General features: G+C 42.0%; 1 protein-coding gene and 1 long non-coding RNA gene across 3 annotated transcripts; one reads left to right on the top strand and one right to left on the bottom strand.

Moving 5' to 3' along the window:
* Positions 1-609: 609 nt before the first annotated feature.
* On the bottom strand, positions 610-24,110 carry SERINC3 (serine incorporator 3). 2 transcript variants are annotated; one of them, XM_004746379.3, is made up of 11 exons: positions 23,950-24,110; positions 18,415-18,576; positions 17,596-17,789; positions 15,638-15,717; positions 14,846-14,983; positions 11,961-12,130; positions 10,179-10,269; positions 9,160-9,340; positions 4,658-4,885; positions 3,693-3,851; positions 610-876 (listed from the first exon to the last, which is right to left on the bottom strand). In XM_004746379.3, the coding sequence occupies exons 1-10, from the start codon at positions 23,986-23,988 to the stop codon at positions 3,713-3,715; spliced, it is 1,422 nt and encodes a 473-aa protein (XP_004746436.1). In that variant the 5' UTR covers positions 23,989-24,110; the 3' UTR covers positions 610-876; positions 3,693-3,712. The 2 variants fall into 2 exon arrangements, with proteins under 2 accessions (XP_004746436.1, XP_004746435.1); XM_004746378.3 differs by lacking the exon at positions 610-876 and having other exon boundaries at positions 2,904-3,851.
* On the top strand, positions 24,044-26,731 carry LOC101671699. Its single transcript, XR_199029.3, has 3 exons — positions 24,044-24,172; positions 25,111-25,143; positions 26,006-26,731. It is a non-coding gene; the product is annotated as an uncharacterized LOC101671699 (long non-coding RNA).
* The last annotated feature ends 1,243 nt before the right edge of the window (positions 26,732-27,974 follow it).

The following is a 27,974-nucleotide window of genomic DNA, read 5'->3' as shown; positions in this document are numbered from 1 at the left end:
TCTGGGGCGTGGACAGCGTCTATGCACAGCTGGGCACACGCACTGTCTCATGTTGCTATTCTTCACCTGAGGAGGTCACGTGCAGCTCAGGTCACTCAGCAGTGATTAGGACGCCACTGGGAAGGCTGCCTGATTTGGGCTCCTAGGTAACCGGATGGACAGAACAAGAAAGGATAAAAGAAAGGAGCAGCAGCTCTCATTGATAAGCCTGGCGCCCATCATCAATTTGTAGAGCTTGAACCATGACTCATGTAACAACACTCTCACTTGGGTGCATAAAAAGGAAAAGGACCTGTAATGGACAAAAACATGTGCTGGGGGGCGCCTGGGTGGCTCAGTGGGTTAAAGCCTCTGCCTTCGGCTCAGGTCATGATCCCAGGATCCTGGGATCGAGCCTCACATCGGACTCTCTGCTCTGCAGGGAGCCTGCTTCCTCCTCTCTCTCTCTCTCCCTGCCTGCCTCTCTGCCTACTTGTGATCTCTGTCTCTCAAATAAATAAATAAATAAAAATCTTAAAACAAACAAACAAACAAACAAACAAACCATGTGCTGGTGTACAGCTTGGTCCAGAACATCAATAGCAGCGATAAACAGGTCCATGGCCATTCTTGGCAGGATCCTTGATGGATAAGAGAAGCTTTTATTTCTCAACCAAGTACTTTACAAGACCAGTCCAGAGAGTAAACATCTGGCAGGGGCCACATGGGCCTACAAGCCTTCTCCCAGCTAGCTCCAACCAGGTAAACATAGCAGCCACTGCTGTTGCCTCTGATGAATTCCTAGACCGTATCACTAACCTCAAAGCCAGGCTGTCAATCTGCAATCCTGAGGGACAGACAGGCCCATTCCTGGTGATGAAACACCAGATGACTTATCTGGAATGAGAGGACACCACAAGGTCTGATGAGTCAAGATACTCTCTTGGTCGACCTGCTGATGTTACCTGTGTATACTCGTGAGTAATTCAGCACTCCTGAGTATGGTTCCCTTGAGTCTTGAGTAATCCTGGGTTTCCTAGCAACAGACCAACTTAACTTAGAATACAGTCCAGCAAACAGGGATACTGTCCCCTAATTTTTAAAGAAATTTTGTTATTTCAAATTAATATCAAAAGTTATCATGAGAAAAAAATACTTTATTGGACTTTGTTACACTTATTTTACAGTTTAGTATTGCTTTATTTTGCATTACATAAGGTAGGGGATGGAAAACCCTCATTGTTTCTGAAGTTTACGGCCTTTAAAGGTCTTAATCTGGCTACCCTGCCATTTAGGAAAGTGGGGGGTATCTGCTTTACGCTGGCAAAGTAAGGGGCTAAGCCTCTCCTACTTGCACCTCCCTTGCAACTTTATCTCTGTACCTTGACATAATGCTGGTTTAAAACAGGTGGTTCCAATGATTCCTATCAAGCCCTGCTTCCCTACCCCACCCACCTCCATCCCAACTGAGACTGTCCCCTCTATGTCCCATCTGTTTAATTCTGTATGAACACCTCAAATCTAGCCTCCATCGGACTGTGGCTGAACATCTCTGACCTCTGAATACTGTCTAGTGTCATTTTAACCCATAGTGAGATTAGCAGCTGCCACCAGAGTGTTTAAAATGAGTTAAGCACTTTGCAAAGTAACTTAACTCTTTAAACAATAACATGTACTAGGTACTAGCTTTTATTCAAACAAGGCAAACACTGAGGCTCAGACAGATGGTCACACAATCATTTGCCCAAGATCATAAGGCATAGTATGTACTCAATAAATATTAGCCGACCAGTTAACAGACAGAAAAAGCAATGCTGGCTACAAACCGGGTCTGACTTCCAAGACCATGTTCTCCGCCATTCTTAAGGGACCAACTCCATCCTGCTGGCACAATGTGTTTCTCTTTCTGTCTCTCACCATATAAACGGAAGCCCCATCAACTCAGGTGATTAAACCAGCATCACTCAGGAATCGGCCTCTCCTCTACAGCTAATCAATTGCCAGTTTTAAAATTTTAATTACTAAGTAGCTCTCAGCTGTCAGTTTCTCCCCATCCTCACTTCCACTTTGCTGTTTGAAGCGGGGTATGGCCTGCCCTGGTCTCCTCTCTCAACGTCCTCTCTCCGTGTCTGCTGCAGTGACTGAAGCAGGTGTTCACGTCACCATCAATATGCTCCCTGCTGCTCTCAACTAGGGTTCAAACTCTTCGCTGTGGTTTGCGAAGCCCTTCATGACCCGGTCCTGCCCTCTTCTCCCTATCCCAGCTTTCCTGAACAAGTCTGCATCCCCTTCCTTTAACGTGAAGCTCTGTCTACCCTATAGCAATGCCAGCCCTCTGCCCCATCTCTCTCTCGGAAAACTCCTAATAATTCCCGGCCTCCAATTCCACTTTTTCCAGGAAGCCTACCAGGACAACTTCCCCAGCCCAACCCCAGGCAACTCTCCTTTAAGTTCTCTGCAATTCCCCAATCCCAGCACTCACCACACCGGGCTGTACACCTGTCCGCTCATTTTCACCCTCCTCTAAACTCTAAGTCCAAGATGGCAGAGCTGGTATCTTGTGTTTAACGTTGAAGCCCCGAATCTGACAGCGCCGGGTGCAGAGCAGACACTCTATAAATGGTGCTCAGAGAACGAACTATTCTAGTCGACATCCTTGTGGACTACCCTCTCTTGACAAACTTTCCTGACAGTGCCTGCCTTGTGTTTCATATACGCAAGTGTCTTCCCCAGGCAAGGTATTAGGAGTACAATTTTGGGATGAGTTCCAGACTTTACTTACTAGCCAGACCTCAAGTTTTAGAAGAGACAGGCACATTCTGCTCGATCCCTGATAAACCTGACTGCCCATGAATGTCTAAAAATCATAGAATGGCTACTAACTCATAAAAGCTGTAAAAGAAAGGGTCTTAAAAGCTTAAGTCTCTGTTTTAATCAAATACCTTTATAGTGCAAATATAATAAATTCACATGCATTTTGCTTTTACATACTCATTAACAAGAGAACGACATAGACCAAAGTGGCACTATTTTCCCAAGTGACTTTTCATTTTCGCCAAACCTACAAAAGCGCTTATGGAGACGGACACTTCTGGCAAAGCTGGGACTGCGCGGCATCGCTGCTGTAGTGTCAAACACCGGAAGGACCAACTCAAGCTGTAGAAGCTGTAGCCCGATCAGCCACTCTGCTCTTCTGGGGAAGAAGCCAGCGGCACGCAACCCGCCTCTGCCCCCCACCCCATACTCCGATGCTACACTTCATGGGGGATGAAGGACTGAACACACTGCTTGCTTGCATCACACAAGTTAAGACTTTCACAGAGGAAACCTGTCATGGAAATGGTGGGGGGTGTTTTTTGTTTTGTTTTGTTTGCTTTTAAAGGAGACTGCAATAGAAATATATTAACGATTGGCCTCAAATACCCAACATTTCTCTTACATTTTAAATCAAAGTTGTAGGATCCTACAGATCTTAATAAAGTCTCTTCACAGCACAGCTGTAGTTCATTTTAAAACGCAAAATGTTCCCTTTGCGCTATATCCTTACAAATAAACATAATATACATATAAATGAAAAGTTCAGATCCTGCGTCAAGCATTACTTAATCTTGCTCTCTGATATAAACTTGGATACAGTCAAATTTGCAAAGTATTCACTTAATATTTTAGTTGAAGCAAAAGTAAAATAGGTAAGGACTTTCAGCAAAGCAGACCTTTATGAATTCTCAGAGGTTCAGCTAAAGTCACGATTGGTGAGGACGAGTGGAGCCACAAGGGTCCAGACATAGAGGAGAAGGCAGACCCAGCTGGAGCTGATCTTGACCCACACAGCTGGCCACTTGCTGGTCATGCTCTGGAACTCTGCATCAGGGCTAAGAAAACAGACAATGGTCAGGTAAGAGCCTGTTGGCAGCATCCAGTAGCACCCCCCAGCGAAAGCAAAGAAAGTTGGCTAACACTGTAATGCAGTAAGGTTCTAGAAGAAACTTATGAAAGCTGCTATTATTAGTTTACATGTGCAGGGGATTCTGCCTCTCAAAAAGCTTTTATCTTATCAGCACAAAGAACTCTTTGCTGAGCAAAGCTCTTCAGGAATACCTAGCTGTTCTAAGTATTGGCAAAAGTCTTGATTGAAATGATGTCCCTGAAACTTTCCTTATCACATCATTATTGTGACCAGAATACTCCATATGGCCATCTCTAGACACAAGGGAAAATTCGTGAACAAAAATGGGTCAGACTGCTTTATGTTATGATTTTCTCTTGTAAGTAACTCAAGTCTAGAAGAATTCTCCATGATTCGTACTCTAAGAATTTCAACTAGGGACCCCTGGGTGGCTCAGTCAGTTAAGCATCTGTCTTCAGCTCAGGTCATGATCCCAGGGTCTTGGGGTCAAGTCCCGCACTGGGCTCCTTGCTCAGCGGGGTGCCTGCTTCCCCTGCTTGTTCTCCCTCTCCTCTTGCAAATAAATAAGTAACATGAATTCCAACTGGATTTTAAATCCAAAAGGAGAGAAAGTCAAAAGTACTTCAGAAAAGAGTCCGCACTGAACACAACTTCACTATACGGGTAAATGAAGGGGATTCTGAGGTCAAGCAATGGAGGTAGATTTTACAGGCAGCCCAAGGTGGGTGGGGTGTCAAGTGGTCTTCCACCTGGTTTGTCTGTGCCTCCTACCTGTACCAGCTGGTCAGGGTCATCATGATGTATAAGGAAGCCAGGCAGAGCATGAAGTGGAACAAGCAGTAGCTGTACTGCACTCCTTCCTTCTCGTTGTCCACAACCCGCCGAGGCTGTCCCTCTTCTTCATCGCTGCCGCCACTGGCAGCTGTATCACGGAGGATCACGCTGTCACTTCCTGACAAAGTCAGCTTACTTACTTGGCTGTTGTTGGAAGTACGGATGCTGGAAAGTGATCCAAGAGAAGACAGATCAACAAGGGGCCATGAGATGAATCGCTGCCATTGGCCTATATACATGCAGGTTGTTTCTGAACTGCCCCTATGTGGGGACTGAAGGCCTCCTGAAGGGCTCTGCTTAAAGTTCTCAACTGCTGCCCGTTATCACAAGACAGAGAGCACTCTCGTCGGTTACCATTTAATGACTAACTGCTTAGGAGTTTCATCGTGCTCTCCATGTCTGCTTCCGTGACTTCACAAGTCTCCTCCATGCTTGGAATGGACCAGCCACCAGCCTTCTCCCAGCGAGCCTCTTTCTTCAATTCTCTATGTGCTATGTCTTCTAGAAAGCCTTCCTGGCATCGAGTCATCACTACACTGGGTTAAAGTCCCACAGCTCCTTCTGCTCCCCTCTGCCATACTTAGCATTCCTGTCTTTCTTGCTAGTCCTAGAACTCAACAATGACCGTAGTCATCTATGCATTTCTAGCACAGAGCAGATGCTCACTGCAGGTTAAAATGACTGAATAAAGAAAGTACGTACAACTAAAGAACCATATAATCATCTCAACAGACACAGAAAAATCACCTGACCAAAATTTAATACCTTTTCCTGATAAAAACACTCAACCTAGGAAAAGACAAGAACCTCTTCAAACTGATAAAGGGCATCTATGAAAAACCCACAGGTGACATCACATTTAATAGTGAAAGACTAGGGTGCCTGGGTGGCTCAGCGGGTTAAAGCCTTTGCCTTCAGCTCAGGTCATGATCCCAGGGTCCTGGGATCGAGCCCCCACACTGGGCTCTCTGCTCAGCGGGGAGCCTGCTTTCTCTTCTCTCTCTCTGCCTGCCTCTCTGCCTACTTGTGATCTCTCTCTCTGTCAAATAAATAAATAAAATATTTTTTAAAAATAGTGAAAGACTAAAAGCTTTCCCCCTGAGATCAAGAATAAGACAAATAGCCCACTGTCACCATTTCTACTCAATATTGTACTAGAGGTTCAAAGCAGAGCAATTAGGCAAGGAAAAGAAAAAAGACATCCAGATTGGGAAAGAAGTAAAATGATCTCTATTGGCAAATAACCAGACCTTATACATGGAAAATCTTACGGAATATATATACTATTAGAATAAATGATCTTCCAGAATACAAGATCAATATACAAAAATTCCACGTCTATACGGTAACAATGCAAAACCTTAAAGATAAATTAAGAAAACAATCTCACTTATAACTATCAAAAACAACACTTAGAAATTTAACAAGACATGTTTGAGACTTGTATACTAGTAACTACATTACTACTGAAAGAAACTGAAGACCAAATGAAACATCCCATGTTATGAACCAGCCTTAATAGTGTTGAGATAGTAATGCCCAAAAGATGAATAGATTCAATGCAATCCTTACCAAATCTCAATTAAACTGACAAGCAAAACCCAAAATTTACACAGAAATGCAAGGGACTTGAAATAACCATAACAACCTTGAAAAAGAACAAATCTCGATGCCTCATACTTTCTGATTTTAATCCTTACTACAGGGGTGCCTGGGTGGCTCAGTGGGTTAAGTCTCTGCCTTCGGCTCAGGTCATGGTCTCACGGTCCTGGGATCGAGCCCCGCATCGGGCTCTCTGCTCAGCGGGGAGCCTGCTTCCCTTCTTCTCTCTCTCTGTCTGCCTCTCTGCCTACTTGTGATCTCTGTCAAATAAATAAATAAAATCTTAAAAAAAAAAAAACTTAAAAAAAAAAAACAAAAACAAAAAAACCTTACTCCAAGGCCACCGTAATCAAAACAGTGTGGTACTGGCATGGGATACCTATACAGATCAATGACATGGAGTTAGGAGTCCAGTAATAAACCATTACATTTAGGTTCAACTGATTTTTGACAGGGATACCAGACAAAGCAATGGGGGCAAGAATATTCTTTTCAGCAACGGTACTATGACAACTAGATATCCATACTACAACGGAATGGAGTTGTACCCATACTCCAAGCCATATACAAAACAATAAAAAGCCCAATTTAAAAATAGGCAAAAGATTTAAATAGACATCACTTCAAGACATACAAATGGCTAAAAAGCACAAGAAAAGAATGCTCAACATCACCAGTCATGAGGAAAACCCAAATTAAAACCATAATGAAATGCCACTTCATGTTCTCTAGAATGGCTACAATAAAAAAAACAATTATAATCTAACAGTTAAGAGGTAATGAAACCAGCAGCCTCATACGTTGCTGGTGGATCGGGAAGATGATGCAGACACTTTGGAAAACACTTTCGCAGTTTTCAAAAGAGGTACCACATAGCCTAGCAATTCTACAACTAGGTATAGATCCAAGAAACTGAAAATGTACATCCACACAAAAAACCTGTACACAGGGGTGCCTGGGTAGTTCAGTTGGTTGAACAACTGCCTTCAGCTCAGGTCATGATCCTGGACTTCCGGGATCGAGTCCCACATCGGGCTCCCAGCTCCTTAGGGAGTCTGCTTCTCCCTCTGACCTTCTCCCCTCTCATGCTCTCTCTCACTCATTCTCTCTCAAATAAATAAATAAAATCTAAAAAAAAACCAAACAAACAAACAAACAAAAAAAAACCTGTACACAAATACTCACAGCAGCATTATTCATGACAGTTCTGGAGTGAAATCAACCCAAATGTCTATCCACTGACAAAGGATAAACAAAATGTGGTATATATCCACACCATGGAGCATCCTTTCCAACAATGAAAAGGAATTAAGTACTGATATAACATGTATGATCCCTGAAAACATACTAAATGAAAGAAGCCAGCCACAAGAGACCATATGTTTTACAATTCCACATATATGAAACACTCGAATAAGCAAGAGACAAGTTTAGAGAGACAAGTTTCTGCCAGTGGCTGGAGTGGGAAGGCATAGGGAAGTGACTGCTAAGGAGACATGAGGTTTCTTTTTGGCAAAATAAAATCTAAAATGGACTGTGGTGGTGGTTGCTCGATCCTGTGAACAGACTAAACTACTACTGAACTGTACACCTTAAAAGGGTGATTTTATAGTATGGAAACTGTATCTCAAAAACAAAACAAAGCACATTAGGCCAAAGGCAAAACAAACAAAGTCACAGACAATATAAAAACACATAAGCATAGCTGTATTGCAATACAACTCTATTTACAAGGCCTACAGTTTGCCAACCTTTCTTTTAAACACTCATTAAAAAAAAGATAAATCTACACATACTGTGGAAAACTGTCCAAATTACGACAAATCCATATTTGAGAATACTGTATATATGTATAGTACGTTCCTATTTTTAAAAATTATTTATATAAAGTGATATAAATAAAATTACATATACAATTGTAAATAAAATTATGTATAATTATACAAATACAAATTGATAAATAAGGTAGTTAAGTGTAAGCGAAGGAAAAAAAGTAGCAAATAATATGTACCAAAATGCTTAGCCATGGAAGAGGTAAATTTGGAGGGAGGCTACTTTCAATTCCCATTTCAGACTTATCTCACTTATATTATTAATTTATATACACTCACCCTTGTTCTTTTTTATCTCATATTTTTAAATTATTCAAGGAATATGTGCCATTATATAGAAAATATCAATTAAAAATGGGTAAGAGGGTGAATGAAAAGTGCTAACACAGGTTCTATCTGAGGCCCTGGATTAACTAGAGATTTTAAAGTTAGATGTATAGAATTCTGTAGTTTTCTAAGTATTTTTTACAATGATCAGGAAATTAAGACCTTCTTAAAAAAAAGAGAAACCAACCAATTTTCAGAGTCACTACTCTAGCCAATGTGGGGTCAGGTGAAGACTTTATCCTATCCAGGGGAGATGGTATCTCTATGTCAGTTTGGAAGAAGTATTTGATGAGAACATTTATTAGGCTTTAAGAAATATGTATGACTTGGGACATGAAATAAGTCGGGGGCTTTCATTAAAAAGGAGTTAAGGGGCGCCTGGGTGGTTCAGTGGGTTAAAGCCTCTGCCTTTGGCTCAGGTTATGATCTCGGGGTCCTGGGATCGAGTCCCGCATCGGGCTCTCTGCTCAGCGGGAAGCCTGCTCCCCACTATCCCCCGCCTGCGTCTCTGCCTACTTGTGATCTGTCAAATAAATAATTAAAAATAAATAAATAAAAAATAAAAAGGAGTTAAGTTCTTTTTCTCAATCCCTCACACTGCTTTCTGAAAGCAAAATAGCTTCTTTGCTCTACGATTAACCTTCATGAGAATCTTGTCCCAAGTACTTTTTAACTTACCTAGAATACAAAAGACAGAGAACAAAGCCTGTCAGCCCAATGAACGTCTCTGCATCTAAAAAATGCCCATTCTTTGCGGGTGGAGCAGGGGTAGGGACCACAGCAGTTGAATTCCCAGGAGCCAAGGTTGGCGCTGTCATGTGCGTGACGATGCTCCACAGGCCAGGGTTGCAGGAGCGATCTGAAAGTGGGATATTTTTTTACTGTCCTTAGTTAGAACTCCTCTTGTTCCGAGAAAGGATGTGAGGGAAGGGTTCACACATCCTTCAGTCATGATGTAAAACATGCGGATGCCATACTTAGAAGAACCTGGAAACTTAGCAACTAGTTACGTATTTGTGTGGCAATCAGTAACATAGTTTAAGGAAAAAAGAAAAGACCCGACAACAAAGTACTTGCCAAATTCATAAATGTTAATCCTGATTTTACTGATCTTGAAGTTGAACTGGCAAATCTTTTGGGGTCTGTATTTGTACAAAGGCTTTATCCACAGGGAAATTTTCCCTAGTTTTGTTTTTACAGTTAAATAGAGAGTATAATAACAGTAAGTGAGTCATCGTTGGAGGGTCTGGAATAACCGTTTTCCTTTAAAACAAGTCTGTAGAATACCCTACTGAGTGAGACACAATGCAGTAATTATAAAAGGAAACTTCTTTCAGCCATTTCCTCTAGAGCCTGTAACACCAAAGTGAAATTCAATTATAACAATGCCACAAAGGGCCAAAACAATGTTGCCTTGTCCAATTCTTAACTAGTTTGACTTAGTCCCAGGAAAAGCCTGGTCTGTATAAAGACTGCGGCCCTTTAGGCTGTCAGCTATGAAGAGCTACGGAAAGACATGGAGAATAAAACTTGAAACGCGAGTATCTGCACCACATGGTGAGCACGGTACATTTAAGCAAAGCCTTTTGTGTGTTCTCCTATTTGCCCTTTGTTCTACCTCCAGTGTTTGCACCTGCCGGAAGAGTGACTTCCTGCTTTCTCTCTATCAAGTGCATGTACTACTGACATTCCCTTACCGGGTTCATTGGTCATGGCTGACCAGGTGAGGTACATGGTGTAGAGGGTGATGACAGAGGACTGCAGGAGACCAGACTGAGGCCTGTGTTCCTGTGGAATCAAAAAGAAAGCAATGCCATGGGAACTGCAAGGCTGACTTTTTCTTTTTCTTTCTTTCTTTCTTTTTTTTTTTTTTAAAGATTTTATTTATTTGACAGACAGAGATCACAAGTAGGCAGAGGCAGGCAGAGAGAGAGGAAGGGAAGCAGGCTCCCCGCTGAGTCGAAAGCCCGATGTGGGGCTCGATCCCAACACCCTGGGACCACGACCTGAGCCAAAGGCACAGGCTTTAACCCACTGAGCCACTCAGGCGCCCCAAGGCTGACTTTCTAAAACCCAGCGGACATCCCTGGCCTCTCCCCAACACCCCCCACCCTGCTCTGAGATATTAACAACTGAGAACCTTCTGATTCTACTTGACATTTGAAAAAGGGTAAGTAATCTTTCAATGTGAGTTAACCTGAAAAAGAACCAAGAAAGACAACTGTGTACTAGTGGTTCTTGAGGCATTTGACAGCCCTGGAATTCCCGTGTATCCTGCAGAGGCTGATTCTCTCGTCCCTACTAGTTATAGAAGCAAAGCTCCACAGCAGTGCTTACCAGCTGAGTGACGATCATCTCTCTGGAACTTCAGTTTTCTCATTTTTGAAAGGAGAGGTGTTCTATATTCTTTTCATATTTCTCATCTAAAACTTCATGAATTGGGGCACCTGGGTGGCTCAGTCGTTAAGCATCTGCCTTTGGCTCAGGTCATGATCCCAGGGTCCTGGGATCAAGCCCCACATCAGGATCCCCACTCAGCGGGGAGTCTGCTTCTCCCTTTCTCTCTGTCACTCCCCCAGCTCATGACCACTTGCACTCTCTCTCAAATAAATCTTTTTTTTTTTTTTTTAAGATTTTATTTATTTATTTGACAGACAGAGATCACAAGTAGGCAGAGAGGCAGACAGAGAGAGAGGGGGAAGCAGGGTCCCCGCTGAGCAGAGAGCCCAATGCGGGGCTCGATCCCAGGACACTGGGATCATGATCTGAGCCAAAGGCAGAGGCTTTAACCCACTGAGCAACCCAGGTGCCTCTCAAATAAGTAAAATCTTTAAAAAAAAAACCCTCCATAAATTTTTTAAAGTATGGTGTTTAAATGATGAAACTCACATGCATGAGTTTTGTTTTTAAATATTAAAAGCAATGTTTTTTTTTTTAAAGCAGTGATTTTCTAATTTAACCCCCCTAAAACAGCTTAGCTCATGATTCGTAAGAATCATTCTCCCAACATAAACTATTTTATAAGACCTATAAAATTCTCAGGTTACCTAGGGTTTTTTTTCCTAGGGAAATTATTCACTTTTTCATAGGGAAACAATTCACTTAATCATGATACAGGTGCTCAATGGCACATTTTACAGTTACTAAATTAGAATTATGAAGAACTTATAATATGGGAAAACGTTTAAGTAGATAAACATAAACTCACATAAAAGATTACATCAGCTTAAGTCTGGCAATAATTAAAAATTTTTCACAGGAGGATGCCCGGGTGGCTCAGCTGGTTAAGCGTCTGCCTTCAGCTCAGGTCATGATCCCAGGGTCCTGGGATCGAGTCCCACATTGGGCTCCCTGAGTCTTTTTCTCCATCTGCTTCTGCACCTCTCCCTTGCTGTACTCTCTCTCTTATGTTCTCTCTCAAATGAACATATACTAAAAAAAAAATTTTTTTCACAGGAGGATAAAGCAGAAAACCATACCTGAATTTTTGGATGGATGGATATAATAGAAACCACAAAGCAAAGGATCAAATTAATACTGATGAAGAACTTGTTCTCTGCGCAGCCGTCTGGTCTGGTGTAGTAAGTGTAGAGTAAGCCGGCAAAGACGACAGACAGAATGTAGCAGATGCTGGTGACAGACAGCAAAGCTGGAAGGAGGGAAACCCACAGCAATGCTCACAACTGGAACAAGCTTTTCAAATGAAGACCAATTTTCTTCTACCCCATATAAAAATAGAGACATTATTTTACTGTTATGGTGGTCAACATTTTACAGGGAAATTACAGAAGACCCAAGGATGACATCTCAGACCGCACTAGAGGTGGCCTGGTGTTCAATTCAAGCAAGTGGATTCACTTTCTGGATTATCTACCTTGATTCCATGGGTTGAAAAACAAGCTAGAGTAAATTCAGCTAAATAATGTGTATTATAAACTTTTCTTAGGAACTTGCAAAACTTGTAAGCCCTCAAACTGGCCCAGTTCCAGCAAGCTAAACGCCAGGGATGGTGTCGGCAGAAAACAACAGACAGGCATCTTTTATGTCATTTGTCTTCTGCAGCCATGGGCTACGTAAGCCCACTTCCTGTCCCGATGAGACCACCTCACTGTGGGAGAGTGGCGTATTTGCTATTTTCAAAAATAATATTCCTTTCTGTTCACATGGATAGGCAACAATCAGCTATGTAACTCTGAAGTTTAGAAAACATGGAAGAGTAAGAGTATACTCAGACCAACTGTAGCAATGATGAGCTTGATTAACCTGTACTTAATTCAAGGCACAATTGTAAGAAAACCAGTTTCTACTTATAACCTCCACACTTGCATATTTAAAATTAAATGATGAATATGATGTTGGTATAAAATGGTATTGTATGTCAAAGTACTAGTACAGTTCTTAATGTTTTTCCATATGAATACGCAAGACTTCTCTACTTTTTAGTTACTTCCAAAGGAGGACAAATCTGCAACTCATTATTAAATTCTTCTAAAGTTGAGGGATTCAAGTGAATTATAAAAAAGGAAATAAACAGATTAAAACAATAAATTTTTATGAGTCATTAATGGGGAGGTGTTTCAGGATTTCCAACGTGTCACAAAATAAAACAATTTCTTAAATCTCATGCTAAAATAAGTAGTCATTATACATAACTGAAGGGACCAACAAAATAGGGCAATGGTTAAATAACTTACGGTATACCACACCATGGAACCCCATGGAACTGTATACCATTAAGTGAGTTAAGATGTATCTGTACTCACAGATATGTTAGAAAATACTCATCATATAGTTGATATACTTCATCATATAGTTGAAATACTCATCATATAGTTCATGAGAAGAGCGAGTGATGGAACAATGTATTATATGAACCTATTTACATCTAAATAACAAAAACATGTATGTGTGCACAAATTATAAAGATCCAATAATCATGGTTACATCTGGAGAGGAAGGTGGGTTGCAAGTGGGTGGAAATCTGCATGTTTTATTTTTTATTAAGTTCCGTCCTCTGTGTTTATGGTGAACACAGTATTCATTTTTGGGGTTTTTTGGCTTTGCTTTTGTTATTTTTAAATTAAAAATTTTTTTTTTTTTGCTTTAGTTATTTTTTAAAAAGCAAGCCAGATAAATAACAAAAAAAGAAAACTGGACAGTTTGATAATGTGTACTAAAAGCCTTTAAAATATCCATACCCTTCCCCTCTTCTACTTTTAGGAATTTATTCTAAGGGAAAAGGCAGAAATGTGCTCAGAGACATATTATTAGGTATTTACTGCCACACATTCACAGGCTCCTTCGAGGTTTTAAAATAAGTCAAACTATAACCTATCCAAATGTTTAACACATATAAAAAATTAATAAGATAAAGTATTCAGGGGCACTTGGGTGGCTCAGTGGGTTAAGCCTCTGCCTTCAGCTCAGGTCATGATCTCGGAGTCCTGGGATTAAGCCCAGCCCGGGGCTTTCTGCTTGGCAGGGAGCCTGCTTCCCCCACTCCCCGCCTACTTGTGATCTCTGTCAAATAAATAAATAAATAAATAAATAAAAGGAAAAAAAGATACAAGTATACATCTTTTTCAGTGACTTTTTTTCTATACATAGAAGATACATATGCAAGAAAAAAGACTGGAAAGATACAGACTAATATGTTAACAGTTAAGTATTAATTACCAGAGAGTTGGATAACGGGGAATTTGTTTTCTTCTGTGATTTTTGGCCTTTCAAGTTCTTGACACAAGAGGAGCTATCACGTTTAAAATGCGTGGGGTGCAGGGGCTAGGAATTTCAACTATTGCATTTTTTAAATGAGGTATGGCTGGGTCATCGCCCCTAGTAGTAGAGGATTCCAAATTCCCTCCCCATTATTACCAGCTATAAATTCTGTATTTCCACCCTAGAAATGTTAAGTGCCCCTTTTCCACCAAAAAGCTTTTACAAGGAGTGTAGGTGATACTCTGAAGAAAGCAGTAAGGACTGTTCACTTCTATCTGCTTGAGGGAGGTGGGCAGATGTCCCGTTATGTATAATCCACCTGAGTTCCCTGTCAGTGGAAACAAGGGAATCAAAACCAGAACTACACATCACTAACACAACATTTTTCTCTTATCCGAACACATTTGGTTACGTTACGAATCGTAAAATAAATGAATGGAGAGAAGCCAATGATTTCTACAATCTGTGCCTCCCCCTTCCCGTAATGCATATAATTCAGAATTGACTCAACTGGGAGACTAGTTTTTAAGAAAGTCAGCTCTAATTTGGAAGTTTACACACTTAAATCAATGGAGGTGTTTACTGTACATCCTGCTTAAGATAGCATAATGCAGTATGGCTTTTACAGGTGAGTTCAGATACCTACCAGCATACCAGCACCTTGGATTTCCTTCTTCCATTCGATTTACCCATGACTCATTGCAAGAGTGAGCGAAGTCGACCAGCAGCACTAGCTGGATGAGGATGAACAAAAAGGCCCCGGCCATGCCCACAATGAACCAAGCTAGAACCCAAAAGAAAGACGTTATTCTTACCATAGGAGTAACATTTCAGATGTTATTACTCAATTTTAAAACAATTTCCATTCAATTAAGAGAGAGGTGGTCAAGACATATTTTGTCTCCAGCAGTACAGCAACATTATTCCAAATTCAAAGGCATTCTCTGAGAAGTCTGATTGGGCTTCAGACCTTTTAAAGCTTGTTTACCTTGTGCCCAAGGCAGCCTGGGAGCTGACATTCCAAATGGTACAATAAGCCCTTCCCTCCACAAGGGAATAAAAAATCACAGTGGAAATCCACAGATGTCACTTGATATTATGGTAAAAAAAAGTGTATTAAGACAGGGATAGTAGAACACATATGAGTTACAGGTCCCCATGTTGACAAGCTCTTGGATTAACTTAGTACTGCCATGTGAGGAGGTAAACTATTAAAATATTGGCAACTTATGGTTCCAAAACAGCTAAGAAACAATGGGCTGAATGCCTCCTGGGTTTAATCAAGTAATTACTCCCTTAATATTAGTATGAAGTCGTATAATTGAACACCACCTCATTTAATTGCCAGTTCTGCAAAACCAGTAAAGAAAATGTAGCTTCAACTCCATCATTTGTAGACTGTGTATATATAATTAGCTCTCTTAGTAGTGAGCCATACCTGTGGTGAAATGGCCCCCAGGGATGTAGAAAGAGCCAACCATGATACCAACAATGGCAGCAATTTTGAAGAACCAAAACCTATTAAAATATAAAAGTACATTTATTAAGTGTTAAATTTTGCCCTTATACTGAGAAAAGTTAATTTCCGAAATGCAAAAATAGGGACTCAGTAGCATTCCAACATGACTGTCTGGGCTTATTTCTTCATTTGACATGAAATTGCCCCACTCAATCTTTCATACAATTCAAGGACAAATATTAGCCCAAAGAACACAAAATTCATAGACATAAGAGAAAAACATATAACTTAGGAATTTCCCTACATTTAGCGATTAAAGACAAGAATTTTTCTACAATTCTGGAGTATTTTTTTTAAATAAAGATTTTATTTATTTATTTGACAGAGAGAGATCACAAGTAGGCAGAGAGGCAGGCAGAGAGAGAGGAGGAAGCAGGCTCCCCGCTCAGCAGAGAGCCCGATGCGGGGCTCGATCCCAGGACCCTGAGATCATGACCTGAGCCAAAGGCAGAGGCTTTAACCCACTGAGCCACCCAGGCGCCCCAATTCTGGAGTATTCTAAACAAACAATGTTAGCTACATATACAGCAATTAACCCTTGGATTTAGGGAAAAGTTATCACCTAATCCTTCTTTCTCAACATAGGACAAAGTACCTTGTGCCCACAATCACACAGTTCATCACTGGCGAAGCTAGGACCAAACCCGGCTTTCAGTCCATGATTTTTTTTTTTTTAAATCAACATAGTATTATTAGCCCCAGGGGTATAGGTCTGTGAATCACCAGGTTTATATACTTCACAGCACTCACCATAGCACATACCTTCCCAAATGTCTTTTTTTTTTTTAAGATTTTAATTTATTTATTTGACAGAGAGATCACAAGCAGTCAGAGAGGCAGGCAGAGAGAGTGGAGGAAGCAGGCTCCCCACTGAGCAAAGCCCCCCCACCCCAGCCCCATGCAGAGCTTGATCCCAGGAACCTGGGATCATGACCTGAGCTGAAGGCAGAGGCTTAACCCACTGAGCCACCTAGGCGCCCCTTTCAGTCCATGACCTTTAAAGACTGCCTTGTATGGCAGAATGGAAAGAATCAGGTTTTAGAGCTGGACAAACCTGATTTTCAATCCCAACTCCAAGTTTCACTGGCTCAGAGATCTCAGGCATTTTATTTGACCTTTCTGAAATTTAGCTACTTCATCTATAAAAAGAGGATTATAATACATATAAAGTGTACAAAACTTCCTTCAGTGTTCAAGTAAGAATTATGTGTCAAAGGGGAACTGGGGGCAGTCAGGAATGGGAAACAAAAGATTTGTAAATCCATGGCCCAAACATATCTAGTTTATCTTTCTGTACACTGTTTAATAAATCAGATACATTTTTATCTTTTAACAATAAAAAGTATACATGTTTGTGTGTATGCAGTGCCTAGCACAATCCTTGAACTGTTTCACAGGTGTCTGATAAAGATCTAGGAACTTGAAACAAAGGTATTAAAAAAAAGGACAAGGGCACCTGGGTGGTCAGTGGGTTAAGCCTCTGCCTTCTGCTCAGGTCATGATCCCAAGGTCCTGGGATCGAACCCTGCTCAGCAGGGAACCTGCTTCCACCCCCTCTCTGCCTGCCTCTCTGCCTACTTGTGATTTCTCTCTCTGTCAAATAAATAAATAAAATCTTTAAAAATAAATAAATAAATAAATAAAAATTAAATTAAAAAAAGGACAAGACTCTCCTTTTCCCCTTCAGCCCCTCTGTGCTACAGAACTCCCAACTGAAAATGACTCTCAAACAACTTCCCATGTACAATGGGTCAGAAATGTATGTGAGGCACTGATTCAAATACTCTACTGCTTCCATCAGGATGGCAACATTAACTGCTCAAGGGGAGGATCTACACCATAATCTAACAAGTAAATAATAAAATCAATGTACATACCCATTGTGTACAGCTGCTCTGGGATCTTTACTTGTTTTTACTTTTAACATGAGCAGAGAGAAGACAAAGAAAAAGATGGCCAAGGCAAAGTTGATCCGATACACAGCTTTATAACCGACCAGAACATCACAATCTTTATCCACTTTTCTATCAGCTACATTGATTTTAAATCCCCCTTCACAGAATCCAGGTATCTGGAAAAAGCAATTTCAGTGTTATGGGAATATTCACATTTAAATAAAGATTATATCCCATCGTAAGAAAGCCTGAATTTATACAACTGACTACTTCAACAAGTGCAAGACTGTCCTGAGGGACTTTTCTCATTGCCTTCCAATTCGCTTATAATCTTGTCACCAAAAAGTATAAACAATTTGCATTTTGCAAATAAAAATGAAGTGTTCTCGTCTTTGCTTTTCTTACTGATGTGGTTTATCTCCCATTCTGCCATGAATTTTCATGCTACAACTGATTCCTTCCACAGGTGTAGGTTTAATCTAGGTCAAATGTTTAAATCTGAAACATACATGGGAAGATAATATTTTCCTGCCATTCTTTGAAAATCTTTCTCTTAGTTGTTAAAGTAGAACCTGAACATGTTCTTTCTGAGTACCCTCATTTTTGGAAAACAACTAAAACTTTCATATTCTATGTCTTGACCATACCCCCAAAGTAATGTCAAAACCCAACAATTTCAACGAACTTGATTGAGATTTACAACCGTAAAGAAGTAAGAATGTCAATCACAACTAAAATTGTGCAAATTAGAAAAATAATACAAATAACCAGTACATTAAGTCTACTGTTACTTCTACTTACCTTCTTCAGCTGTGATTCCATCCCTTCTGTCAGCATGATACAGGATACAGCAGCGCCCAGGAAGAGAATGAAAGCATAGATGAGGCGAGTCACTGTGGAATTCTTACTATTGGGGCAGCAGCTACACAGCAGACATGATGCACCGCTGCAAAGGCAGGGAACCTGTAATAAGCACACCACAGCCATTTGAGACCTCTTTCAGGGGACTCCTTCATGTCATAAGGGTCACAGAGTAGAAGATGAGGCAAACCAGGCTTTGATGGCTTTAAATGAGAGAGTTATGGCTGGGAGGAAGTGGCTAAAAGCTTGGGTGCTGGGGGCGCTTGGGTAGCTCAGTCAATCGAGTGTCTTACTCTTGATCCTGGCTCAGGTCTTGATCTCACAGTCATGAGTTCAAGTCCCACAGTGGGTATGGAACCTACTTTAAAAAAAAAAAAAGAAGGATGGGTTTGGGAGTCAATATTATTTCTGTCATTCTAACTCAGCAAGTTACATAAGCTAAGCTAATTTCTCCATCTGCAAAATAGACTGAATAACAGAATCTTCCTCCCTCAGACACTGTAGTACGGAACAGTGCCTAAAACATATGAGGAGCCCGATAAATGTTACTTATACAGAGAGCATATTTTATTTAAAAACAACATAAAAATCTACCTCCACTTACTATTTAAGTAATCCTAGTTACCAAATCTGGTATTATAGCACCAAGTAACACTACATGGAAACCCTTATATATAATGATAACAAGAGCCATTTAGCTCAATTTAAAAGTAATCTGGAGATTCCTCAAAAAATTTAAACACAGAATCCACCATTGGACCCAGCAACTCCTCTCCTAAACACACACCCAAAAGAACTGAAATAGGTACTCAAACAAAAGCTCATACATGAATGTTCAACGCAGCACTATTTATAGTTGCCAGAAGGCAGAAATAACCCAAATGCCCACCAAGTGACAAACGGATACACAAAATGTGATATAGCCATATACTGGAATATTACTCGGCCATGAAAATGAATGAAGTACTAATACCTGGTACAACATTGGTCAACCTAGAAAACAACATGCTAAGTGAAAGAAACCAGACCCAAAGATCACATGTTGTATTTCACTTATATGAAATACCCAGAATAAGTAAATTCAGAGGCAGAAAGCATTAGTAGCTTCAGAATAAATAAATTCAGAGGCAGAAAGCATTAGTAGCTTCCAAAGGTTGGAGGAGAAGGGACATGAGATGGAGAGTGACTGCTTAATGGGAATCAGGCTTCTCTCTGGGGTGATGAAAATGTTCTGGAACTACACAGATGTGATGACATCAACAACAATGTAACACTGTGAATGTCCTAAATGTCATTGAATTATACACTTAAAAATGGTTAATTTTACCTCAACTGAAAAAAGAAAAATAACCTGGATATCTGGCGAGCATTTCAGATAACGGCATAATCTTGAGTTGTTTTATGTAGGCTTAATTAGGAAAGCGCTCAAATTGCTTTTAAAGGTGACATTAAGTCACATTACAAAGGCAGGTGAAGTCAGAATCATCAGCAGAAGCAGATGTAAATAATGGGGGATGCTGGTCTCACAGTACGGTCCCAGTCCCTACCTTTTATAGATGGTACCTTGGGGAACTTCATCATGGTTCTGTGTGATTTGGAACAAGATGCTAAGGTCATTTTAGCTTCAAAGCCCAGTCTGCTCATCTGTAAAAATGGGCATAACACCACCTACCTGAACAGTTACTATACAAAGAATGAGCTAATGTCAGGAACAGACAACAGCTGGCATGATGCCTGGCACAGAAGGGGCTCAATATATCATGGTAGCCATTAACATCTGTAACCTCAAGAGCCATCAGAAATTGATCATCCATTTTCAGTTTTCAATTCTAAACTACAATCTGGACCAAAAGTCCATAATAGAGGTCTATAGCTGGCTGCAGACAGAAACAAGTTTTAGAGTCAAAAACAGTGACACTGGGGCGCCTGGGTGGCTCAGTGGGTTAAGCCTCTGCCTTCAGCTCAGGTCATGATCTCAGGGTCCTGGGACTAAGCCCCGCATCAGGCTGTCTGCTTGGTGGGGAGCCCGCTTCCCCTCTCTTTCTGCCTGCCTCTCTGCCTACTTGTGATCTCTCTCTCTGTGTCAGATAAATAAATAAAATCTTAAAAAAAAAAAAAAAAGCAATAACACTAATTGCTTTACATTTATTTTGTCTGCATTCTCATACTCTTAACTCTATTTATTTTCTGACCTATCAAATAATCTCACAATAACTGCCTACTGTTTGTTATGGGTTGAACTGTGTGTGTAATCTCCCCACCTCCCCACACACAAATTCATATGTTTAAGTCCTGATCTCAAGTACCCTAGAGTGTGACCTTATTTGGAAATAGAGTCATTGCAGATGTAATTAGCTAAAATGATGTTATACCGGAAAAGAGTAGGCACCTAATTAAATATGACTGGTGTCATAAAAAGGAGAAATTGGGGTACAGACATGCAGCACAGGGAGAACACCAAGTGAGGACAAAGGCAGAGATCTGCAAGCCAAGGAGTATCAAACCACCAGGAACTGGGGAAGAAGCATGAATAGATTCTGCCTCATCACGCTGAGGATGAGGGTGTCACCCTGCTGGCATCTGAATCTTGGACTTCCAGCCTCCAGAAACAGAGAGACAACACACTTCTGTTGCTTGAGCCACCACCCAATTTGTGGCTTTTTTTTTTTTTTTTTTAAATCTAGCCCTAGCAAATGAATACACCCATTTATTTGTAAGTATCATGAAAATATAAGTGCCTTTTGGAGAGACCACCTACTGTTTTATTTCTTGAGCCTTTGCAGGAGCTACTTCATCTGTGGACCAGAGCTGTCCTACTGTATGTTATGTCACTTCCCTATCTCAGTAAGTAACAACTCTATTATTCTTTCTGTTACTCAGGCCAAAAACCTTGTCACCCTTGATGTTTTTTCTCTTTTTCCAAAACTCTCATCTAAACTGTCAGCACAACAGCTTTATCCTCAAAATATATCCAGAATCTGGGGAACATAGCTAGCTCAGTCGGTAGCACGCACATACAACTCTTAATCTCGGGGGCGTGAGTTCAAGCCCCAAGTCCGGTATGGAGCCTACATAATTTTTAAGATAATAAATAATAGTTAAGAATAATATAAATAAATAATAAAAAATGAGTATCTCCAGAATGTGACCACTTTCTTAGCACCCTTAGCTATCATCTTTCAAGCTGGATTAAATGCAATGGCTCCTGTCTCCCGTAGCCACACAAGCAGAGGTAGTATAAAGATTGTTTTAAGGTGAAGACATTTGAGATTCAACAGATACAGGGGAAAAAAATCTTGGAGGTTTCCTCATGTGACTAAAAGCTGAAACTTCTGAGATATGAGGATGCCATCAATTCTCTCTCCAAGGGAGTTTTATGGCCATAAAGAAGAAAAAGACCTCTGCAACTACATAAACAAGTATTATCCCCAACTTACTTATCTCCTCTTTGTTCTAACTAGAAGCCTTTTCTTCCTTTTTCCTTAGTAAGTAAGGTGTATAACAAGCCCTATTTTCTACCATCCCTTTGCGTTATTCATCACTGAGTGATAAATAACATCTTGCCAGTATGTGTGTAGCACACGTACATATAGCTCTTTTTTCTCTCGCTAAGATTATCACTTTAATTCACAGGCCACTATCCCAACAGAGGATTCGGGCAAAGTTTTTTCTCCTCTCCAGTGCTTTACCCTTTCTTTTCTATAGTCTGTTCTCCAACAACCACCTTGTTAAAACATTGGCCAGATCACATCACTCTTCTTTTCTATAATGGATCCCCATATCTGTTAAGAGTAAAGGCCAAGGGGCGCCTGGGTGGCTTAGTGGGTTAAAGCCTTTGCCTTAGGCTCGGGTCATGGTCCCGGGTTCTAGGATCGAGCCCCGTATCAGGCTCTCTGCTCAGCAGGGAGCCAGCTTCCCCCCCCACCCCACCCGCCTGCCTCTCTGCCTACTTGTGATCTCTCTGTCAAATAAATAAATAAAGTCTTTAAAAAAAAAGAAAAGAGTAAAGGCCAATACAAATATGATTTGTGAGCCTACATGATTTGGCTCCCTGCTACCTTTCTGACTTCATTTCCTATTTTTCCTCCCCTCACTCATTCCATTCTCTGGTACACTGCCCCCCTTGCTATTCCTGTTGAATAAAGGGGATTAAAAATATAGAAAAGCAATTTACAGATAGAAATGCTTTGATGGCATGAATATAAATATTAGCGTTATCAAAGACAAAATGTGTTTCAGGTTATCACAGTAAGACAGACCACTTTGTCTCAAATTACAAATTCACTCCTTAATTACCTTCTTAACTGTGTATTTTTTCCTAAATCTACTTTGCAAACAGTTTGACCTACTGCTGGACTGTAAAATTCAACTTACCTGGATTTGTTCTAATGTGACAGAAAAATTGTACAGCAGATGATAAAAATAAAAATCATTTCATGAAACCTGTGTATAAATGGGCATATTAAATCAGCTATGCAAAATATATTTCTTACTTTGGGTCAAGGCCAAAAAATTGGAAAGCCACTGCTCTCAAGGAACCTGTCAATGACCAAATACCCTTTTGACTTAGGATCAACAACCTTAAAGAATGGAAAATACACTTTGTACTTTGTCCCTAAGAAATGGTAGTGCAATGAGCGAAGACTGAGTCCTTGGTCAATTAAACCGTTGGAAAGTTATGAGACAAGAAGTGATTTTAAAGAATCGTGCTCCTCAGGAGAAACTACAGGAGGGAACTCACCATACTCTCTTCCACAGATCCTAAAACTTCCTTTTTTAAAGTAAGGCATTTGCAATCTACAAAGCGATTCCACCCATTTATTCACTTTATCCTCCTCACAGCAGCTCTCAAGAGGAGGAATGCTGGGGTTATTTGCTTCATGTTACTGGAAGCCAGAGATAAATGCCTTGGACAAGTCCCAAAACGTTCACGCCACGGTTTCCAATTTTAAATAATAATCCACAAGGCCGCCTTTCCTTTGCACCACAACTGCACACAAGCCTGGGTCAAAATCCCAAATCTCCCACATAGTCTCTAGCAAAGGCAAATCTATGCTCCGGGATAAAAATACCACTTAAGCCGCCCCAAATTAAACGACGCCACCTTAGGAGGGTACTTGGAAACTAAGCAGAGCGCCCGCGCCCCGGAACTCTCATTCCGCGGTCCGGGTTCCAGCTCCAGAGGAACCCAGAGGCCGGAAGCCTCGCGGGGGCGGGGCAATCGAAATTGTAAACAATGACGGCCCGGCCTCCGACGTTCCCCCCAAACCCGGAAGGCGAGTCGCCCGATCCCGATGGGAGGGGGGGGCCCGGGGACATCACGGATTTTGGTCTGCGCCTGGGATACTCTCTGCAGCCCAGGGCCCGTCCCCCCAAGCTCCCGGCCAAGGCCCGATCGCGTCTGGGCTTGGGGATCCCTATCGCCCTCCCCTAAACGACACGTCCGACGGAGACACCAGACCCCGAAGAACCCACCCAGCTGGCGAGGGAGAAGACGCCCAGCACAGCCCCCATGGTGACGCTGGTGATGCAGGCGGCCGGTCGGGAGGCTTCTAGCGCGGTGGTAACTGCCAGACGAGGCGTCTCCTCAGAAACGCGACGTTTTTCTCAGGCCGGAAACGCGCGGATGGCGTCATTGCGTGGCCCCGCCCACCGCCCCAGGCCACCGCTGCCAGGAAAGCCTCTGTCATTGGCAAAGGTAGAAGGCGGGGCTAAATCAGCAGCGGGCCGAGGGAGAAGGTGGGGCTAAATCCACCAGACGCTTAGGGGGAGGCGGGGCTAAGCCCGCCAGGAGGCGTAGGAGAAGGCGGGGCTAGCCCTGCCTGGCGCGGACGGAGGAGGCGGGGCTAACCGACCAGCGAGGAGGTGGGAGATGGCGCGAACGCGGCCCAGAGCTGCGGGAGCTGTGAAGGCTTTATTCCTTCACTTCACCTGTATTCCTTTGGCAGCTCGTTACGTGTCGACATCTGACGTACAGAAGTACTCAGGAATTTACGGCCTAATTGAAAAAAAGAGTCTGACACTGAACACACATGCACCACGACACATTGTGATGAGTACCAGGAAGTAGTATGAGGGACCACCTTTTCAATAAAAGTTTATTTAATGAAAAAAAAAATTTTACTTAATGCTTACTGTGTGAGGGGAAAGTAATGTCGCTGGGGGTCGGGGGGCAATCCCGGAGGGGTCTTTTTTTTTTTTTTTAAGATTTTATATCATTAATTTGATAAAGACGCGAGAGAGGGAACACAAGCAGAGCGAGTGGGAGAGGGAGAAGCAGGTCCCCCGAGAAGCAGGGAGCCGGATGGCGGGGCTCGATCCCAGGACTCTGGGATCATGACCTGTGGGGAAGGCAGACACTTAAGGACTGAGCCATCCAGGTGCCCCCCTGGAGGGGAGTTCTGGGAATTTACATTTAGTCTGAGAACCAAAAGATGAGTCCAAGCTAATCGGGGAACGGATGTGCGTTGTTTCTGAAAATGAGGGGTATTCATGCCACTCGGGGTACACGAAAGGGCCTCGGGGCACATGAACACATTAGCTAGCACCCAAGGGCAGAGTCAGGAAGTCTTGCTTAAGGGTTTGAGACTAGGACTTAACATCTTTCTAACATTTGCTTATCTCCATTTTTGACAGAGTGAAGGCTTCTTTTCCAGATCTCTCCAAAAGGTAAGCCCATCCACAGTTAAATAGCACTTTTTGTTTTAGGGTTTGTGTGTGTACTTGCAGAAATTCTTTGATTTCTCTCAAGAAGTGTTACTGAACCCCAGGTTGGCTGCCGGTTGCTCCAAAGGCCCATACTCAAGAGAGTTCTGCTTGGAAAGGAGTAAGAGCCTTATTCAGGAGTCTGGCCACCTGGAGAGAAGGCACAGTCTTGTCCAAAGGCCAATTCCGAGGTTTCTGTCTGGCCCAGGGACTTAAAAAAGGGTTTAGGGCAGTTAATCAGTAAAGGGAGTGCAGTGGCCCCAACATTTCTTGATTACGTGCAGACTCGATGGTGCCAGGTTGCAAACGTTATCGCAGTGCTGGGAGGTTGTGCAAGGAGGGGGTCTGGTTCCTTAGTTCCCCGGGGGGGGGGGGTTTGTGCAAGAGGGTCTGGTTTCTGTTTTGTGAGTGAGGTGCAGATATACTCTGTTTTTTCTAGGAAAGAATGCACGATCTATAGATACACAAGAAAGGGTTAGTTAATCAGTCATTCAGGCTTAGGGTGTGTGCTGAAGTTTATTTAGATTACTGGGGTGGCTGGAGGGCCAGAGGCAGCTTTAGCAATGCTGGTCTTTCATTTAAGAAGTGATGGAAATTTAACTTTGTAAATTTAAGTAAAAAATGAGCCTCTACTTAAAGCAAAAGTTTTGAGATATAAACATCAAAGTGCAGGTAGTATGCAGCTATGGCAACAATGATAAGAGTGTGATACAGATGACTAAAAAGGGAACATTTACCTAGGAATATAAAAACCTGTAGTTTGGAATCCTGGAATATTTAGGTTGGAAGAAGCCTTAGTAATATATTTGAATCTGGTTTTTTACAGAAATGGAAAAGGCTCAAAAGTGCAATGGTTCACCCCAGGCCACAGAAAAAAAGGCTGATGGCAGAGGAAGGAGAATTACTCAAGCTTTCCTAATTCCCCCCTGAGCCCTTCACCTCACCACCCCCTCCCCCAACCCCTACACAAAATACCTGCTCAAGTCAGGTTGCTTTGCAGTCACAGAAAGTAACCCTTCCAGGTAACTGTGGAGGTGGAGAAAATTAAGGCCATCCTACCTCAGCTTTAGCTGATGTAGGAAACAGAGGCAGAAGAAAATCATTAAAATTCCTTAGCTACTGACAAGCCCTTGAAACAGAGTGATTCTCTCCTGGGGACTTAACTGCCCTCACCTTGAGGCTTTGCTAAGGACAGTCCTAGCCTGACCAACCACCTACCCCGACAGGTCCCACCAGGATCCTGTAAGTCTACTTTAGGAAACTTGATCTCTAAACCTCCAAGATAGTGTCAGCAATCATTCCCAAGCATATGGCCTACTGATATACATCTAAAAGGTCTCACGGGAACAGTTTTACTACTGTAAACAGTTTTACTACCTTTCTCCCAACAATAGCTAGCCCCTTAAGGTCCTGGAGACCTTGCTTCCAAAAATCCTTGGGAGATTTACATCATCCATAATCCCCTTTGTCCTCACCCACTGGGGAGTCCACCCCTACTCTGCCTTTAAAAACTCTGACTGTAATCTGGTTCGGGATCCAAGTCCCTACTCTGCTGTGCCAGGTATACTTGGGCCCAAGCTTAAGCTTGTCAAATAAACCCTCGTGTGATTGCCTCGGTGCTTGGCTCCTTGGTGGTCTCTCAGACGCGAAATCTCGGGCATAACATTAACCCTTAAAATCGTTATGTCTTCCTGTTTGGATACTGCTGGACTGGGCTGAAGAAACCTAAGACTGTGATAGAGTCCACAATCAAATCCCATCAGGAACATAACCTGTACGCAAAAAAGAATCAGATTTATTTAGCTTGTTCGGCAAGGGCAAGGGAGAATTTCACATTAGAGGAAACATGAGGTATCTTCCTAAAAGGGAATTGGGAAGAGCTTATTGTAGGATTTGGGTTTGTACAGGGTATCTGTAAGGAGGGTTTAAGCAAGCGGAGAACAGTTTTGAATTGGGTACAGTCAAAAAGCAGGAGCAATTCAATGGATAGGGATCTTACTGTTTTACCCGGGAGCTGGGAGGATTGAAGTGAGACCAGGAGTTAAGATTGAGAAGGAAGCAGGACACTCTCATGTTAGATGAGGAGGATGTTGTCACACAGTGGCCTTGTCCTTCCCTTGTTCCAATGACTGGCCTTGCCTGATACTTTTTTATATTCTGTGAGCACTGTTTACATTCAGTGAGGAATGTTAGGTCTAGCTGGCAGCAGAAGTTTCATTTTTGGGGGGCGCCTGGGTGGCTCAGTCGTTTAAAGCCTCTGCTTTTGGCTCGGGTCATGATCCCAGGGTCCTGGGATCAAGCCCCACATCCAGTGCTCTGCTCGGCGGGGAGCCTGTTTCCCTTCCCCCTCTCTGCCTGCCTCTCTCTACTTGTGATCTGTGTGTGTCAAATAACTACATAAAATCTTTAAAAAAAAAAAAAGTTTCATTTTTCTGGTCTGCACCATTCTGTCAGTGGGACCCTGTCCATCTTTCGGTGTTTCTGACACTAAATTGTTGAGTGTTCCTCCTCTAGGTGACAAAAGTGGGGAGAGTGGATCACCTCCAACTTCCCACATCATGCAGGAACCACATTTCCTCTAGGGTATGAAGCTCACTGCAAACCAAGGCAGCCCCTCCTATCTTTGCACGTTGATTGTCAAAATTAGGTTGTTTTTTTCCCTCTAAGGGGGAAATTTTTCCTCTACAGTCTAGCTTCAGAGATGGGGCTGAGTAGGCCTGGAGGCTTTTATACCTTTCTGACAAAGGATGATAAATTTTAAATTTGTAGAGAAGAGATAAGACAATGAAAAGGAG

This window comes from Mustela putorius, unplaced genomic scaffold (assembly GCF_011764305.1).
Source record: "Mustela putorius furo isolate JIRA1106 unplaced genomic scaffold, ASM1176430v1.1 tig00000592_pilon_pilon_pilon, whole genome shotgun sequence".
NCBI lineage: Eukaryota > Metazoa > Chordata > Mammalia > Carnivora > Mustelidae > Mustela > Mustela putorius.
The sequence above is the reverse complement of the archived record's forward strand: the minus strand, read 5'-3'. Positions and strand labels throughout refer to the sequence as shown.